The sequence below is a fragment of the Malurus melanocephalus genome, unplaced genomic scaffold, assembly GCF_030028575.1.
Source record: "Malurus melanocephalus ecotype Western Australia unplaced genomic scaffold, MMel_1.1 scaffold_377, whole genome shotgun sequence".
NCBI lineage: Eukaryota > Metazoa > Chordata > Aves > Passeriformes > Maluridae > Malurus > Malurus melanocephalus.
The window spans coordinates 234,218-253,851 of record NW_026623609.1 but is presented as its reverse complement, the minus strand read 5'-3'; the positions used below and the strand labels follow the sequence as shown (position 1 = coordinate 253,851).

Here is a 19,634-nt window from a genome sequence, read left to right as displayed (position 1 = left end):
GCAGAGCAGTGTGAGATGTGCTGACACACAAGGCTGGGTGCCCAGGCTTTGCCCAACTCCCAGCCCTGCTTGGGGCAGGTCCAGAAGGATGGSATAACCCAAGAGGAGACCTTTGGTTTATGACTGATCTGACCAACGAATYGCACCCTCCCAGCTGCAGAGCTGTGTTACTCATTCACCGGGGCCAATCCTCAGCAGACTCACAGAGGGTGTAGGGTTTGAGCAGATAAAATCCTACAGCAGTGTGGGGCACATGCAGCTCCCTCCAGCAAGTGTGGATGACCAGGACTGGGGGAAAAAAAACATCCTTTGCTACATTATGCCTACACCAGAGCCAGCTAAGCACAAAATGGGCTGAAAATAGGGGTTGTCTGGTAGCTGGGTATCAAAGAGTCCTAGAACCCTTAAGGTTGGAAAATACCTCTAACATCAYTGAGGTCAGTGGTTAAGGTGAGAGCTGGGCAGAGAGGATCAAATGAGATACCTGAGGACTTGCAAGAGCAGTCATGATGAGATCTTACTGTGAGTGATCTTACTTTCATTTTTTTGAAGCCGAATCTCGGGTAAATGGGCAAGTAAGAATTTTCAGAAGGCCAAAGACTCTCCCTCCCCACTAAACCACTGTCCAGCTTCTCAGAGCAGCCCAGCTCTCCCCTGGCCTTCAAACCTTCTCATTTCTCCATCAGCTGAGCAACAGAAGGTGGCTGCAGGAGGAACCATGGTTATTCTACAACACTCAGCAAACCCAGCCTAACATCCCACAGCCTCCTGCACCAAGAACCAGCAGCAATTCCAAGCCAGCTCCCCAAAACCTCCCAGCAAATGCACACTGAGGAGCTGCTCCCATCTGCAAATACTGCTCCCTACACCTCAGGGCCAAACGAGGCTGGAAAACTGATCCTCACTGTCTCCCAGAACCAAGACAAACTATGGCCTTGCTGARGCTGTTTATTCCTTCCAGCTGAGATGGTTTGGTGGGAAATTGTCTCCAAAAWTACGTTCTAAAAAGAGTATTCAGCCCCCACAGGTATAGACAGACAATAAAATGTTTTAGAGAGAGAGTAATATAGAAAGCCACTGGTGTTGAAGTGAATTATTTATAGCCAACACCAAGATTTGTCAGAGGTTTCAACAACCCCTTCACGGCTAATGAGAGCCAGAGTGTGAGACTGGGCAAATCAAGGCCTGTTAAAGAGGGAAATGGGAGGGTTTGTAGGAGCAAACCTGCCACCAGCACGGAGAAAAACACATCCAGGACCAGCTGATATATCCCCTTTGTCATGTAGGTGGAGAGGGAGATAAACCATCGTGACTTGACGGGAAGAGCTGCGTGTCTGGGCGGGCAGACAGAGCTCCCACGCCCTCAGCAAAGTCTGCCAGCAGCAGGACTGAGCTTTGCCAAGCCAAAGGTGTGGGACAGCCTGGAGCAGGRTGCCTGGCTCACCGTGTGACCCCACTGAAGGACTCCTGGGTGTCAGGAGATCTGACCAAGCACCCAAGTGCATCCTCAGGGTGCTGGTGCTGTGTGTTCCCACACCTGCACAGCCCYGCAGCCACCTCCTTCCAAACCAACTGCAACTCAGATAAGAGCARATGCTTTATTTAAAACTTGCATGTTGAAGATCCCCATACACAGAGCCTGAATTATTCATGGACAGGACCAGCAGAAGCTTTAACACAATGGCACTGCCTCACTCAAGAGGAGGAGAAGGATTAATTATTTGTTTCTCTCCACAGACTCCCCCACATTCCTTCTTCTCCAGGCACCCTGGAGTCTGCCAGGAAAGTCCTCTTAGGAGTCCTGGGTGGCTGGAACACCCTTGAAACAATGAATTCAGAACATCCTGTGCCCTTGGTCACCCTCCACATCCATCCACAGACACACCAGGCAGCCCACAGCAGAGTTTGCAAGGTAAGGCTTGTCCTCAAGTGCCTACACAGCAACATCTGCCCTCTACAGATGTTGTTTTCCCACATTCAATTATGGGGAGAAAAAAACCACAGCTCCTGGTACATAATTTCCAGTGTGAAAGAGAGAAATACAGCTGAGGGGATTTCAGCCACACCGCTGCTCGCTCCTGAGGAAAAGGATCACCTTTAAAATTGGAAACTTAATTAAAAACCATAAATAAAATCAAATTGGTGGTGCTGTTCTCTCAGGAGCAGCTGGGGCCATTTGGGCCAGCACAGATGAAGACTGAGAGCTGTGTGTGATGTCCAGCATCACACTCAGTGCCCCAGCTTCCCCCAAATCTCTGAGCTTTTGGTAAGCAGGATTGATCCCATGGTTGAGGACAGAAATCCCTCCTGCTCTGGTGCCACACTGCACACACTGTCCCAGACAGCTGCAGGGACACAGCAGCTGTTTTGGGTGTCCTAAATGTCATCCTGCAGATCCACACCAGGTGAACTCTTTGGGCTCTGAAAGAGGAGTGTGGTCTCCTGAAGTRGGGAAATAACCTAACTCTGGATAAAGGTGGAATATTCTGTTTTAACACACACACCACTTATTTACAGCCACATTTTCTGCCAGAGAAGCAGAGACAAGTATCCACCCCAGCATTCCTGCATTAATAAGAAACCTTCCTCTAAAATCCTAACACATATGAAAAGTCAGAAAAATCCCGTTCCTTGATTTTTCAGACCCCTCACCCACTGGCACCTGCCATGTAACACTCAACCCAGTTTTTCTCACTTCTTTTGAGGACCAAAATATATATAGAAGAGGGAAAAAAGCCCTAATCCTTGTCACCTTGCCAGGACATTCCACTGCAAATATTCATGGTACGACTTGTACCAACAGCAGATCCTGAAATACTTCTCCTCGCTCCTGCAGACCAGTTGGCACAGCCAACTGAACAGGCTAAGGGGAAGTCTGTGGATCCTTCCAAGAAAAAGCCTGCTACCAAAAAAACCATCATGGAAAGCAGCACATCCCTGCAAAGACAGCCAGAGCTAATTTTCCCTATAGCAAGAGATTCAGAGGGGTTCAGGTTTTCCTTCCTTCTCCCAAGCCAGAATTGCTGTACAGGGAGTTGAAGTCTTTGCCCAACCACCAAGGGCTGATGACGACTCTCGATTCTGATGTACACAGAAAAGGGCACTCTGCAATTTTCCCAATGAGCTTTTTGCCCAGGAAGGCCCAAAATGTGGGACCATCTCAGCGTTCCATTCCTTCCAGCAAKTCACCACTCAACACCTTTCTGCCAATAACATTTAATTCATGCTCAACTCGTTGTGGCTGTGGTGAAAAGCTTCACCTCTTGTTCCCTTTCCACTGAATCTCAACCAACCATCATCCAAATTGCAGCAATAAGAGACTGAAAGCCTGCACACGGCTGAAGGAAGACCATCCAAGTGATCCCAAATTATTTCTGTGGGATTTTGAGCATTCAGAGGGTTAAACCTCCATTACCATGTGCAAAGACAGCTTTCACAGGCTTTAGAGATCTGTCCACAGTGAACGTAAAGCCAAAAAGGGGGGCAAACCCCAAAAGCAGGACACAGAGTAGAGTGAATCCCTGTTGTTTCCAGGATAGGAAGGCAAACAGCAGCCACCACACAGGCAGGTGGGCTCAGAGGAACCGAGTGGCACCAGGGCTGAGCCCTCTCCAGCCGTGGGCAGTGCCGTGGGTAAGCAGAAGGCACGGAGATGGCAGGGCAGGGATGTCCATCCAGGAATACACACAGGGCCCATYTCCAGCTCTGCCAGCCTGCCACATCCCACTTGCACCAGACTGGCAAGCTGATATCCCTGAGGAGCACAGAGATCCTGGCATCATAACCCAGAGCAGGCAGGCTGCTTCCTCCGAGCTCCCGGCACAACGGGGGACTGGAAGGGTTCCTTTCTRCTGCCACTGCTTCAAGGGGAGCATTGTCACATGCCCAGTGTCACAGAGTGCCAGGAGGGCTGTCAGGCAGGGAATCACAGTAAGAACCTTCCTTTCAGTCACATCCCACCCCTGTGTTTCCCTCTACCCTCACCCTGTGCCCTGCTGTGGATGTTGTTTGCCTCGCTCTCCCTCCTCCCAGCCCCTCATGCTGAGAGCCAGCTGCCTCTGCTCAAAACCATCAATCCCAGCCCAGGAACCACGCCAAGGAGCTGAGCCTGCCAAGGGGACTCAGCTGCAGAGATGGCTGCCATTTCCACCCTCCCTCAGCCAGGCTCTGCTCTGCACCAGCAAGAGCCACAGATATTTTTGGGGAGGGCACCAGTGACCAACCCAAACTGCTTCAGGAGCTTTGGGGTCTTGGCTCTGGAACCCTCAGGTGAGMGAGCACCACCCAAAGGGATCCCCCCATTGTTACAGCAGCTCCTCAGACCACAAAGGTGAACCAGCAAAGCCCAGGGGATGATGGATTTTGAAGTGTAGGGCTTAAAGATGCAGAGAAACAGCAGCTGGCTTTGCAGAACAGACTAACACCTCTCTAAAATCAATGGCACCCAGTTCGAATCACCTCAATAACTAATTACATCGGACTGAAAATTCMTTTACAATTTCTTCTAAGACCCCCTCCTTCTTCATCCCCAGATACCCCCAAAATTTTTCAATGAGTYTGTGTCCCAGCATTTTGGCACAAGATGTCAGCTAAACTGAAGCAGTAATTTTAGCTTCACTACACAGTATAATCTTTGCAAAAGTACAATTTTTTGGATGTTAAAGGGAAAACGGATGAAACGTAAGGTGAGTCTATTAAAAGAGTTTCTTTTTATAGCACTCCAAAACCATTCAGGTTGAAAGTGAGGCACCATGATAAGCATGTGGATGTGTAACATCCCCTGACAACTTTGATTAGCATTTACCCACATTCATGTGAATGTCAACATAAAATTAAGTTTGTGGACTTTGAAATATTTATAAGCCAAAGGGAGATGCCTGGGTGACCACAGCAGATCAGGCATGTGGTACAGCAGACACCAAGGTTTGCAGTTGGGCTTTTTAGTGATACAGAAAGATCAAGATACAATTTTTTAAATGGCACATTATTGGAGAGCAGAACTGCAAACCATCAGTAGTGTGAAAAACAAAACCAGGCAGGAGCATGTTGCTGGGCCCTCTTTACCCATCTCCCCCAAATTTAGCTAAATCTGACCCAATTCCAACTTAACCGTGTTACTCTGTGCTAAGAAATCAAAGCACTGAGAAATCAAAGTGAGCCAAGGCAGTGCAACATGCTGCAATAAATTATGGCTTATCAAAAATGACACGACCCTCTGTACGTGCAGGTGCCACAGGCATAACCCAAGAGGGCACAACCAGATGCAAAACAAACTTTGGAAGTTTCTTTTTGCCTCCAAATTCTCAAGGGTTTGTTTCTGCTGAGMATCAAGCTGAACCCAATCACCAATAAAAGAGGATCCTGCCTGCATTTATTACACATCCAGCACCCTGAGCTCTTAATCCTCTCCCTTAATGATGATGACTTTAGAGAAAAACATTCATCTCTGACTATGCACTGGTTTTGTTCTTAGCCTAAGGAACAAGCATTAAAAAAAAAAGAAGTTTTGCATATATTTACTGTATCAAGGCTCTTATTTCACTTCCAGGCCAGTTTTCATACCAAACCACTAAACATCAAATGCAGAAGAGAAACTGTGAGAGAGAGAGAGCAGCGTTTTGCATTGAAATAGAGAGTGAGAGTGATGTCCTTCAAACATATCAGCTCCTGAAGCATTCCCAGCCACAGCACCTGCCTGACCTGCACCCAAAAGGTGAGGCCACGATAGGAAACAGAGGCACAGGGAGAGGCAGAAGAGAGCAGAGAGGAAAAAACCAGCTCAGAAAAAGTTGTAAGTGGCAACGTAGAAAAAGAAACAAAAACAATGAAAGCAGGGAGGAAGAGAAGCAGAGGAAGCGGAGATGGGGGAGGAAATGAGCTCTTGTCACTCCTCCCTGCAGGCTTGGGAGCCGCAGACCAAATCTGACCACATAGCTTAATTTCCTATGCTGAGAAAGCCAACACAACGAGTCACAGGAGTGTGAAGCTTTACAGAAGAGAAGAGGTGATTTTTTGTTGTTTTTTTGTTGTTTTTAAGACCTCTTTAAAATGTGTGACAGTCAGAGGTAAGGAACCAGAAGGCAAAGGTGTCACAAGGAGCTGAACTGGCACCTGTGGGGGAAAAAAGTGGCCCTACAAGCCCTGATTCTGAAACTCAGCTARTTATTGTGTATGACTGAGGCCTRGGAAAAGRAAGGGAGTGCTAACAGCTTACATGGAGGAGGAATGCYRCATCCTTGGCWACTGTTGAGAAAAGATTAGAATGTAGAAYTGACAACRCAGGTAGCTGGAAATYATAAACATTACTAATACTGTAGCTTTTACAAACTCACCAATTATATCTGATTACTAATTAAACAGCTGTCTCTTAACCAATGTATGACACAAATGTATACTCTGGTTGCTAAAGTASATAAAAGAATAATAAAGTTATTCTTTCTCTCTGTTTTTTTCACCCACTTTTGTGTGTTTTTGTATCTATTCTTGTTTGACCAGCAGTGACAGGCACCGAGCCTGGTTCATACACAGTGCCCAGCTCCCTCCAGCACAGAACCATGGCTCAGGAAGGCAARGAACCAGCTGTACCTTTCATTGCCTGGCTGGAATTCGGAGAGCAGGGACGGCCTCCGCCGCTGCGGCTGCATGATCGACCCCGGCGGGAGGTGGGAAGCAAAATCCCTGGAATGATGCTGGTACTCCAACAGCGCCACGTCCTGCGGAAAACAAACACAGAGCAGCTCGTCAGCATGGTGGGAGCTTCCAAAGGAGCGCAAAACAACTCAAAAAACATGTCTTGTGAAGCATTGGCCACAAAACTCAGCTTTTCCCTCCCCAGGAGGTTCCCAGGGACTCCCAGACCCACAATGTGCTGGAATTGAGCCCCTGGATCAATCTGCCCCCAGCCTTTTCCTTGGCTGCACACAGGGCTGGCTCCTGGGAAAGGACCCCAGCAAACCCAACCCCCAAGCCACTGAGCACCCACAGAGTGATTTTTGGCATCCAAGCAGTCCTTGACGACAACAGTGAATCCAACAGCAAGAACAGGTAAAAACAAAATTAAGTCACAGGATACTTTCAGCTTCAATAATCCATGCAGCAGCACAGAGAAAGGAAAAAAGGGGGAAAAAAAAAAAGAGGAGAAATCACAGACGTTATCTTGAAAATATCCCTTTAAGCACAGCTCCCCTGGGCTGAGCTCAAGGGGTTTGAAAGGACAGTTTGCTACTTATTATGTGTACGTCCCTTTTGTTCCTTGACCCTTGGAGAGTACAGTACAGTATGTTCCTGATTTTAATTAAAGAAGAAGCCCTCCTGCTCTGTGCCACAGACTGATTCCAGCAGCAGTATTTTAGGCAGCCACATTCAGCTGCTATTTTTTATTTGCAGATAGACACTTGACCAGCAGACTAATCATCTAATTAACTAAGACCTTCAGCAATGGCATAGAAAGCTCTGTCACAGAATAACCCTGGTAACACTGACACACATTTACCATAGGAGAACCAATTCCACCTGGGAGTCTATTTTTGAACAGTTCTCAACTGGAACAAGAAAGCTTTAACTTCCTCAAAAATAAAAAAAAGAAATTTCAAAGTCTACAAAAGAAAATCAACAGAAAATAAAGAATATGCACGAAGATGATGTGGGCAGGGGGGTCTCAGCCCCAACAGCTGCAACAGGAATTGAGGYAGAGTGAAGATCAACCTGGGAAAGCTGGGGAATTGCCCCAGCAAGGTGMATGGCAGGCAAATAAAGGATATCCATCATGTCATCATGATCCATGCCATCAGCTCAGCCAGAAATGGGCACACACAAACATCTGCAGGGACAGAGCCCATCAGCTCTCCCAGCCCCAGCCAAAGCAGAATCCCTGCCCATGACAAGCTCCCCCACGTTCACACTCATCCCTGTTCCAAATTAAAAATAAATATTTAAATAGAAGAGCGATGCAGCTCCTGACATCCACCTACAAAACAACACRTCGTGTCTGGGAAGGCACACAACAGGCCCAAAACCAGGACCGTCACCTTCTGTGGGCGTATAAACAAGAATTACCCGTCTGGGAGGCTCAAAGCTGTGCCCTTGAGAAAAATAAAAGGCTCTTGCATGTCCCAAGAACCATCTGTTTTTCCTTTTCCCCCTGCCCACACTCAGCTGAGCTTTTGCCTCCTCTAACCCCATCAGAAAATGGCTGGTGGAGCTCAGAACTTGCTGGCATGGCCTGAAGTGACTCTGACCCACTCTGCACCTGGGCTTTACAAGGAAAAGACAAAACCGAAAAATTAGCCAGGAGGATTAAAACTGACAGATTTCTGTGCCCTGTGATGAACTGCTAAGAGGCACCGTGGAAGCTCTGGCAGGACGTAGGTGGATTAATTGCTCAAAAAGTTACTCCAGTGCGTTGCACTCGAGCTGTGACTGTGTTTTCCAAATGCAAACCCCAGAAAGGTTTATGAGCTGCCTTCAACCCGCCTGGTGGAGTTGGCAKAGCTGGGCTAATGGTTTGACTTGATGACTCCATAGGTATTTTCCAGCCTAAATYATTCTGTGATTCAGAGGAGGCTTCCATTTGCTCCAGCAGAGTTTGAAAGACACCAGTGGGTGCCACCTGAATTCCCCACCACTGAAGCACACAAATCTGATTTAGCCCTCACCCCCACCTCAAATTTCTAGCACCTGCTCCTGGGCAACTCTAAGACACCAGAAATAAAACAAKTCAAGAACCTGCAGCCCTGAACTACTTCGCTCCTCTTCCTCTCCATTGTTTTGCTGCGTTTTGCTCAATTCTGTTTTCTCCTCATCCTCTCTCTCTTTTTGCATCTCCTCCCACCCCACAAATTTTCTGATTTGCCAGAGGTTTGCTCTCTGCAAACCCTTCTCCCACCCCACAAATCTTCTGATTTGCCAGAKCACCCTCTCCAGAGCTTTCAAATCTCCAACTGCCTCCAGAGTAAGGATTTTGCTCCTTCTGCACCAACTTTCCCATTGTTCCTTGTGGTTCAGGTGCTCCTGCAAGGATGTACTTTGGGAATCTTTCTGAAAATTCAAGCAAATTTCATGAATTCAGTAAATGCCACGACAGAAATCATGGAAGCAAAAACACCATGGATAGTCAGGGGCCCTGGCACATCAGCAGATTTGGGGGAGGAGGCACTGGGAGGGAGAGCCAGGGAAAGCACCCTGAGTCTCAAGGCTTCTGTGTTATCTCTTGATTTAGGAGTGCCAAGAACACCATTTCCACCCCTTCYTGGTAAATCCTCTGACCCCAAATAACCTGAGTCTAGCAGGCTCATTTAGATTTGCTAATCAAACTGTTTAAAGCCAGGCTCCTGCACACAATCATTACAGAAAAGTTCTTGGCAACACACAGAGAAAGCCCAACGGAAGGAAGACATTTCCTCCCCACCACCCTTTTAAAATTACTTTAAAGCTTTCAGCCTGCTGCCTTACCTACCATAAAGCCTCCAGCAAAATCTTCAGTGCTGTCCCCCGACCTCAGGATAACCCCCACGCTAAGAGAACAACTGCAGCCGTTCTGCCTCTCTCGCTTTCTGTTTTGGACACGTGCACTYGCTGCTGGGCTTCATTTCTCTTCCYCTGCTGCAGCTGCCACGTCCTGGCTGCCTGATCTCAACGCAGGAGGAAGAAAGGGAGGTCTGAAAGCAGTGATAGAAGCACTCCTGGGTGCTGACCAGCAGCACAGGGCACCAGGCAAAGTGACAACACGGCCACCAGAACCACTGACCCCGAGCTGCCAGCTCCAGCACATCCACACAGAAAGGCATCTCCATCCAGATGGTGGCAACAACAGCGTCTCTGAGAGCACCCCAGAGACAGGAGGCCTGCAGAAAGGAAACCTGGAGCTGTTCTTGCRACAGAAAAGCAGACTGCTCCTCCTCTCTTCCTCCCACCAGCAGAAAAACAAGTACAGACACCCAGTGCTTCTGGCTTCCCTAGGAAACAGCTCTGGAGCAAACCTGTGGAGAGCCAGAGCGCAGCCAGATGAGAACCTGCAGCACAGCTCGTAAGATCCGTCCTCATTCTTACCACGTCCTCAACCGAGAAAAGCAACCAGGAGCTCCCCGCCRAGTTTCGGTGCAGGACAGCTTTGCTCCAAAACCACCAGTGCTTGTTTTGCTGTGCCACCGAGGAGGAGCAGTTCAGGGTCAGCCACCACATCCGCCAGCTGAGCGGCTCCCGGCACACAGCGGCACCGGGGACGCCTCGAATCACGGCATTGGGCACAGACAGCACTGCACCTGCACAGCACCCGGCACCCAGAGCTCACCCAGCCACAAACCACTGCCCCACGCTGTCCTCGTCACCTGCTGCAGGCAGACAAACAGGACAGGGCACTGCACACATTCCCAGCTCCTTGCCACCTCCACCGAGGATTGCTCATTACAAGCTCACCCAGCGTTGTACTGCAAATAATTTTTCTTTTCTAACAATGTGCCGTTTCTTCTGAAAGACTCAATGAGGCTAATTAATAATGGTGTGGTACAAATAGTGAGAAAAAAACAAAGCCAAAACACCCCTGTTTATTCCACTTCTCATGAACTGTCCCTTATCTAATCTCACAAAGGATGCTCGTGAGCAGCTCGCGTGCTGCTCTGGGAACTGTTAACCACAGGGGAAGTGATGGGTGACAACAGAGGGCTGGTGCCCACCACACCATGGCACTGGTGGCACACAGAGCCACAGATGGACACCTCACAGCTGCTGTTCTTGCACGTCCCACATGGCCCACAGCAGCCCAATGTGGTGTCCAATACATGACCACACAGCTCTGGATGGCAAAGCCACCCCGTGCCCCTGGAAGCACATGGATAATTGAGCTTCCTGCACCCCAAAACCACACAGCCAGTGTGGAGTGGCATATCCCAGCTTGGAAAATGCCAGGGCCTCAGAGCATCCAGCATTAATTTGTGGGGTGGGAAAAGCAGCGTGGCCACCACTCTGATGGCCTCATCAGAGACAGGGGACATCCCCCCACCCTGCTCTGCACACCCTCAACTTTGGAAAAAGCAGTCACCTAACATCTCTTTCTGCCAGCAGCGAGTGTGACCTATTTTAGCAATAAAAGGAAAAGTTCTCTGGTGCCTGGATACCCCTTAGCACTGGCAGCAGAGCATTTGCTCATCCGACCGAGAAATGCACTTTTTAGCATTCGCCTGAGGAAAATAATTCTTCCCAAAGCCAATTCTCAAAGGTAAGAGGAAGGGGAAAGGTTTGGGAGGAATCAGGATGGCTGCAGAGGTGTCACTGTATGAGGTCCAGACATAATTCGGGCTGCAAGGAGAGAAGTGTGGCACACAGCCTACCGTGCTCAGCCTCCCCAGCCCAGAGGAACCATCCTCTGCTGTGAAAACCTCCTCTGAAGTGCAAAGGAGGTGATTATTGATCCAAACAGGTTGGCCACAAGCACAATGCTGTCTGCCCAACTTCCTCCCCAAAACCCTGGGAGGAGCTCACTGCAGATTTAAGTAAAAAATACCAGCAACATAAACCACACAATAACTTCTCCRCAATCAGCTCCCCTGTTGGAGATAAGGTCAGTAATAAAAACCTGGCTGGATATAMGCATTTTTATCTTGCCTACAAGGATGCAACATGTGCTGAAAAGACAAATGCCCTTATTGTTCCGAGACAGTCTCAGTGCCATCCATCTCTCAGAAGCTGCTGACTTGGCCTTTTGTTTTAGGAGGTGACCACACTGCGCGTGGCCCCTTGTTGGATGGAAGGCATCGATTCCTGCTGCCACCCCTGTGCCAAGGGCACGGCTCTGCCAGCACCAACAGTGCCCAGATGCTCTGCCCCCCATCCTTGTGATGCCCTGTCCCCACCTCTCCAGAGAACCAGGGCTGTCAGCAGGGCTTGGCTGTCCTCTCTGAATGTGCCATTCATAGAGAAGTCACGTCTCGGTGAGGACAGCTCTCAGCTGTTGTGGCTTCCCGGTCATCTGACCAGTGCCGGAGCCAGCAGCCAGCCCTCTCCCCAGCAGCCAGAGGTGCCCACAGAGCAGCAGCACATCCACTACAGAGCTGCTTTTCAGCCTCTCTCCATCACAAGGCTTTTGTCCCAGTCGCATCCAGGCGCCTTTGAGTCGGGAATGACCCGTCTGTCCTTCCTCCAGCCCCCACGCCTGGTGCTGTGCTTCCTGAAGCCACGGACACCCGCACAGGGTGAGCAGCTCTCTTCACACAACAAAACCACACTTTCCACCTTAAAAGCACCAGGTCATTTAGCTCATCATCCCACCTTTTCTGCAGCACAGTCCCCCACCATCTCCTACACAACACCCACAGCCAACTGCAGGTCCACAAAGGACCCTTTCAGCTTTCCATATCCCCTGTTCTTCCTTGCACCTCCATGAAGCAAATCCTTCACTTGCTCAGTATTTTGAATAAATGCTGTGACAATGACAACCAGCAGAAATCCCCACTCTTGCAGAAAGTGCCTCCATGGGCTGATGGGGCAGTGCAATCAGAGTCAGGTCTGAAGTGCAGGAAGAGGCTCCAAAAGTGGCTTTAGTGGGTCTCCACCTTTGCCAAACCACGTAAGTAGTGAAAGTTCTTTCTTCCCCTGTGGATTTAAATCTTGAGATCAACCAAAAGAAAAGCATCACCTTCTGCACCAAATCATGTCCAAAAAACAGATTAGGGAGCAACCACTCAAGTTTACTATAGCTTGAAGTAAAAGAAGTGTTTTGGATAAAGGCTGTATCCTAGGGAAAACAAGATTTAAATACAAACTGCTGTAAGCCAACTCCTTCTTCCTGGCAATGGGAGGAAGACCCTAGGGCAGGGAATTAGGCGTCCTGTTTCTTCACCTCCATGCTCTCCCAGTCCCACAGCTGAAAGCCAATTCTCCCAAATCCACTGCTGAGCTGYTCACAGTTAATGCAACCTGTCACTGGAAAGGGACTCAGGAGAGATCGCGCTGAGTTCTCCTGACAGACCTCGTCASAGTCAGTATTTCCAAGGCATGTCTTTTATTTTCAAGTCGTTCCTTAAAACAGGAGCTGCAGCCCAGCAGGCAGAATCCAGGATGTCCCTCGTTCAGCCGGTGGCAGGAGGGAGGTCGTTCCCCACGCTTGGAGGTGGTGCACCACAAACTCTTCAGTTCTGCTGGTTCCTGGAGTGCTGACACAGACTGGCATTTTGCTCCCAGGAGACAAAAGTGTGAGTAACTACTCCAAGGCAGCAATGCACAACACAGTGCCCCTCTGCAGGCTTACCTGGTGCCACTGTGTCACACTGCTCGTGTCACCACGGAGAGGAGCCAGCTCCTGCCAYCTCCACAGCCTGCACCTTCCACGGCAGGACACTGATTTAACTCCAGCTCAAACTGCTGGGAGGAGGAGTCTGGCCATGGAAGGCACTCGGTTCCCCCCAGGCCACCTTTTGGCTTGGACACCAAATCAACACGCAAGTTTGCACCAAGCCCTTGTCCCCGGTTCACACAGACAAGGAAGTTATTTATCATGGGCCAAAGCAAACGAGCGATCGGGCTGGGACGCTCCTGCACAAGGGCTGCTTTGCAAATGGGCAGCTTAATGAAGGAGCTGCTGAGCTGCTCCCAGCCAGGAGAGGTGGCACGGGAAAAGCACAATGGRCTCAGCTGGAGCAGAGCTGAGCAGGGCTTGAGGTCACCTTTCCATCCCAGATGAAGCTGTGTGCAGGGAATGAGGGCAGACAGCAGGCAAAACCAGCCTCTTGTTCTGTAAAGAGGGAAAAGTGATCACAAAGGGGAATTCAGGTGATGATGGAACACCAATTTCATGCAAATATGAACACACTCCAATCCTATCAATCCCCAATCTGTTTAGTATCTCTAGTACGTAAAACACCTAAAGCAGCCCAAAAACAGGAGCTGTTTTGTCACAGAAGCTGCTGCCGGAGGACACCTCGTGTGTCCTGASCCCCAGCATCTCCTGCACCTCATAGCACCCTCCTGGAAAGCTCAGCCTGCACCCAAAGCCACACAACTCCTTCTCTAAAATATCAGGGCACCAAAAGGAGAAGGAAGGCTGGTAAGAGGTCACAGCAAAAAAACTGGATTCACACAGAAGGGAAAGAGGGGAGCGCATCTGCTCCCAGGGAATATTGATCATGAAGAGGCTTTAAAAAGAAAGGGGGACATGCACTGTGCAGGAAAATTGATCTGTTTACAGAAAATATCTGCAGGTTGCCTGAAAATGAATATCCTTCATGCAAAAGTTTCCTTTGAGAGAGCATGAACTTTGGACACATTAGAAGGTTAAGAGCGTAAGTAATGCGTTTTTTCACCTTTAGCTAAAGGTCATGGAGCATTCAAACAATTCCTCYGTTTCCAAGCTGAACATGACAGAAGTCAACTGTGCACCCCAACATTACAGCTAATGAATATGGAAAACAGAAATGTTTTCCCTGCACTTTGGCCAGGAACCACTCCGTGCCCTTAAGAAGAAACTGCTGATTATTGGAGATTTTAGTTTTACCTCAAGAAAGTCAAACAAACCAGAACCTTTTCACCACGTTCCTTCTTCCTGTTAAGAGCATGATAACTCGTCAAAGCTTTTTGCGAGTCATTGGCTACTAAGACAGAATTAAACCCAGGGTCATTATAAAATTTTGCAATATTTTCACATCCAGCCTTCCCAACAGCTGTTGGGACCAGATATTTCTGAGTGAGGAGGAAGAGGAGGAAGACACCTGAGTGTGGCTGGGGATGTGCTTACCCTGTGGGAGAGCCCGTTCACTGCATCACCCATCGGGGAGAGCTCAGTCTGGGTCAGRCCCACGGGTTCACAGCCCAGCCCAAAGCTGGCAACCCAGAGTGAAACCAGAGAACAAACATCCTCACTCAACCGGTACTGGATCTTCTCTGCCAGCTCCGAACTCAGCAGTAACTCGTGGAACATGCTGCTGGGAGGAGGTGCCCATATGTACAAAGCATATTTCTGTTTGTTTACTTGAAATACACTTTCCCCCCCCCCCTTTTTTATTGGATATTCCCTTGGGTTTTATGTAAGGGGAGAAGAAAAATTCCCCATCCTGCTTCCACTACCTCCTGCCCCTTCACAACATCCCCTCTCACTTGCCTCATCTGTGAAATCAAACAGCTGCAATCCTTTAAATCACTTTTCATAAAGTGTCTCCAAGCCTAAAATAATGTCACGGCTCATTTCTGAGCTCAGCATTCCTGCCGCGCCGCATTTCCCTGGGTGCGACCGTCACAGTTGGGCTGTGATTATTTATTTATATTATAATAGCATTTGCAGCCCTGCTGTGCTCAGCCCTGCACACGCGCCCAGGAGGTGACCCAGGGCGTTTCCACCGCCAGGATAAGGATCCCTGAGCTGACGAATTCCCACCTCTCAGGAAAGGATGTCTTGGAACGCAACAAACCAGAACCAAAAATTTAATTAGATGCAAGACATGTTAGTGTCGGGTTGGTTTTGGCCCTCTCTTGGTTTCTTCCAAACAAGCTCTCACTGTGCAAACACACCCCATGACAAAACTGACCTGGCCAAGACATGCAAGCAAATACCGCTGACTTTTAATATTAAACAGCACAGCAACTTCAAAGGAGCTGGGCTCTCCTCTCCCAAGCAATCCCACCAGAGATCAGCTCCAGCCCCAGGGCCATGGCCARGTTCCAGCTCACGGCGCCACCGAGCAGGAGACACGTGTTTGAAACAGCTGAGAGYGGCGGGGCAGATCATGCAGGGACACGCTTCCACAAACACTCTGCCTGCCCTCCCTGCACAGGCAAGGTGCATCCGTTTGTGGGGCTGGCATGCTTCTGCCCAGCCAGAGGAGCCTTCTGGCTTTCTGTCCAAAAAAAATCTCAGCTCGGACCTCTCCCGCATCCACACGCCCAAAAGGTATCGCATAACTTCGGGTGATTACACGAAGCTRTAAAAATAGCTTCTAGAAGCAAACGCCAGCAACTTCTTCCAACATTAATACAACAGAATTAAACCAGTGCTCACTGCAGGCTGCAGAGAMCCCCAGCTCCAGCCCCTGCAAACAGCTGCCCTCTCTACTCATCCTGCTCCTGCAGCTGGGATTTTACAGGAGACATGGGCTCAGCACCCAAAGGACARGAGCCTTTCACACTCTTTTAAAATCAGTCTCCACACTGCAGATTGAGGTTCCCCTGGTTTCATTTAAGCCACAGCCTTGCAACAACTACAGATCGTGCTCACCTGGTCACATCCTCCTCCCGCTCGGGTTTCTGACAAAAGGAGAACTGGGATTTTCTTTTTGAGACAAATGCTCTTGGTTCTGTTCCAGCCCCCAAACAAACACGCTCGCTCTGATGGAAGCAAAGCTCCCATAAATCGAACCAGGTCAGCGTGTCTCATACCCAGGATGAAAAGCTCCTTTGTGCAGCAGCACGCAGGCCCCGAGCGATGTAGATGAGCCAGCAAACCCAGCCAAGAGCTCGTCCCGCGCCCTCCTTAACGTTTCTATTTCAAAGCTTTTCCAATCTCCGGCTCTGCTCCCTGCGCCACTCTGCTGAAGCCAGGCAAAGAGGGCAAATGAGGGAATTTCAGCCCTTCACTGACACTTCATGGGTTTCCATGCCCCCAAGTTGAACACTGAAACCAGCACAGACTGAATTTGGCCGCTCAGTAGCTGGCACTGTCAAATGTAACCCCCAGACAAGATCCTCTCCCTGATTTGTGTTACAGCACCTTCCTGGCTGTGGCCACCTCTCTGTGACCCACCAAGAAGCAGCTCCAAAGACCCTGGGAAGTGTGAAACATGCTCCAGCACCTAATAAGATTCCTTTAAGCAGCCTGAGCTGACTAAAGCTGCTCCACTAAGAACAGTTTCTTCCGTTAAGGGCTTAAACTGAAAACATTCACCCATCCAGGATGAGCAAACACAGGCGTGAGATGGCACAGAAAGGATCCAGGTGAATTAACCTCTGTGAGTTCTGGTACATTCAACAAGACACAGCCAAAAAAAATGAGATCATCTCCAGCTTATGCCTTGATCCAAGGAGAAAAAAGACTACAGGTCAAGACTAAGAGGAGGGAAAGTGGAGGAAAGGATAAAATAGAAAGCTCAGCAGCTCAGTTATCTTCTTGCTCCCCAGGAGTGCTGCACAAAGAGAGGCAGGTCTCCTAATGAAGGGCAGGTTCACTCTCAGCAGTTTGCCCCTGAACCAGGAGAGCTCTCCTGTGGGTGTGAGGAGCAAGGACTGAGCTCTCTGGGAAGCAGTGAGCCCACATGTACCAGAGGCCATGTACCATGGCCCTTCCCTTTTGATCAGTGCCAAGGAAAGACCGTGCCAAGGAGGGCTGGACGTGCTCCTGCTCCACCCAAACGGAGCTGCACCCAACCAAAGGTGCTCTCACCGGCAGGACAAACAGACACGGGCGCTCAGAAATGATGAGCCAAAGCCCACGAGCACCGCCACAGCAAGGACTTGGAAAAGGCTGGAAAGGGAGAGAAAAACTGAAAGCACCATATGGAGAAACAAAAGAGGATCCCACGAGAGAGGAACAATGAAATCCTGTACCACAGGCACGGAAACGGTCTGATTTCTCTGCAACAGCCGCATGTGCGCCTGGCGCAGCTGAAACACTGCCCCAGCCCTGGGGACACCCACGTGGCTCCCACCCTGCGAGTGGKGAGGGAAGGGAARGGAAGGAAAAGCTYGGCCTTACCGCGTGTGGTCGGGCAATCTGCACCGGGTAGGACATGGCGTGCGGCGGGTACCGCGGCTCGGCCGCGCGCCAGCTCTGCGCCACGGGCTGCGTGGAGCCAGACATGTCGGGAGAGCGGCAGCGGCGGGTGCTGCTGCTGCTTCCAAATTGTCAGAGAAGGATTAGGAGAGCCGAGAGCTCCTCTTCATYGTGTGTGTGCTTCCCACGTCACGCAATAGCTGCAAGGAAACAGGAAAGCAGCAGGTTAGGATTCAGTCAGCCGCAGTCCCATGAGACAACCAACACCAGGCCTTGGGCGATCACCAAAACCTCAGTGCCCTTCCAGTTCTCCAGCAGCCCCGTTTTCAATCTGGCAAACCCCACAGCCAAATTGCTTTCTGTAGATTACTCCTATCACAGGAAGTCCAAATGTAAATTTACCCCACCCAATTTCCCTGGAAAGCCTTTGCCCAGCACCACCAGGACCAGGAAGCCAAATGGTCAGCAACTTTTATTTGGGTCCTATTGACCTCTAAGCATCTTGGAGATGGGTATGTTTTTGCAGGGTGACTCAGTTTCCAAAAACACAGCCTAGAGTTTTAGCATTTCAACACAGGGTCCAAAAAGGCCTAAGTTCCCTTTCGACATCCACACTCTCCAATGTCAGCACTTTCCTTTCCAAGCTGTGGCCACTTCTGTGGCCCTCTGAGGTAATTCCTGACCTCATGGCAGGAGGGACACCAGGCACTGACCACGCCTGCAGCTGTGTCCATCCACAAAGCTGCACTAAAAGCCAGGACTAAAGCATGTCACACACCTGGATCAGCCTTTCTGATAGGGACCCAGAGCCAGAGAATACTCCCAAGCCCTGAAGGTATTTTCACAAACATCCCTGTCATGTGCTCACTCCTGTACCACCTGTTGCAATTCCTTGAGCAGCTGCAACAAAATGAGGAAAATAAAAAAAAAAAAATGGGAAAGTGCCCCTTGGCCCCGAGGGGCGATTGACCAGTTACTGATTTTTATAGATGTTGACAAGTTACTGATTTTTTATAGATACTTCACATTGTTTGCTTGGTGATAATTTTAAATCTCCTGTTTTTTGTCTGTACTAGAATGAGAAAGTAACAAAGTCTAAATGCTGTTTTTCATTGCTGTCAGTGTGAGGGGCATTAATTATTATTCTCATATTAGCAGTTAGTTATACAAAAGCATAAATTCCCACTGCTGCCCCATGCTCCATCCCCCCTGGGGCTGTGCACACTCACACGCCCCCTCCCCAGTGCAGGTATGTATTTTGTACAGATTTGTGCAAGGTTTTTGGCAGTACCAAAACCTCCCATCAGCACACCAGGAACAGCAAAAGAAACTTCCAGTGCCACAAGCTCCCGGCAGCCTCTGCCCACTCCTGTGGTCTCAGTGCTTGGAGAGCACAGCCAGCCCCAGCCAATGCAATTTCAACTGAAACAGCAGTTAGCATGCACAAAAAACAAAAAGGGAGTGGGAAAGCGAGGAAAAAAGAAAGAAGAAAGAGGAAGCTTTTATTTTTCTATTTCTTTTCCCTGCTGTGAGACCACAGATGAGCCCATGCTGATAAACCCCTCGCTATCTGCTGCAGGCAGGCACGGGGCAGCCTCACTGGTTTGCTGGCACGGATGAAGCCTCAGAGCCACAAAAAACCAAACCAAGGCAACGGTCCTGGCAGCCAGGCACGAAAAGAGGCCACTGCAAAGCAGCCCAGGCAGGCTSTCACACACAGAGGTCAAATTGGACAAAAATCATCTTTCCAGAGAAACCCCATGAGGTCTGAGAGTGACAGACACACAAAGACATCGCCACACTCTTGATGTGGGTCAGGTGAGTCTTTTTGGAAAAAAAGGTGTTTTGCCAAGTGACAAATGGAAAAAGGAATGGCAARGTTTAGCTCTCAAGGCAGGGTGCAAAGGGCCAAGCAGGTCCCTCCTGCTTTCAGCTCGCTCCCGAGGGA

At 49.4% G+C, this 19,634-nt stretch overlaps 1 protein-coding gene across 9 annotated transcripts in view; it reads right to left on the bottom strand.

Annotated features, from left to right (window-relative positions):
* Positions 1-19,634, bottom strand: part of NCOR2 (nuclear receptor corepressor 2) — a 218,035-nt gene that overhangs the window by 130,394 nt on the left and 68,007 nt on the right. For all 9 annotated transcript variants that reach the window (XM_057378826.1, XM_057378825.1, XM_057378832.1 and 6 more), the window contains 2 exons: positions 17,669-17,886; positions 6,586-6,713 (listed from right to left, as the gene is read on the bottom strand). In XM_057378826.1, coding sequence (XP_057234809.1) covers positions 6,586-6,713; positions 17,669-17,773 — 233 coding nt within the window. In that variant the 5' untranslated portion in view covers positions 17,774-17,886. The remainder of the gene's footprint in view (positions 1-6,585; positions 6,714-17,668; positions 17,887-19,634) is intronic.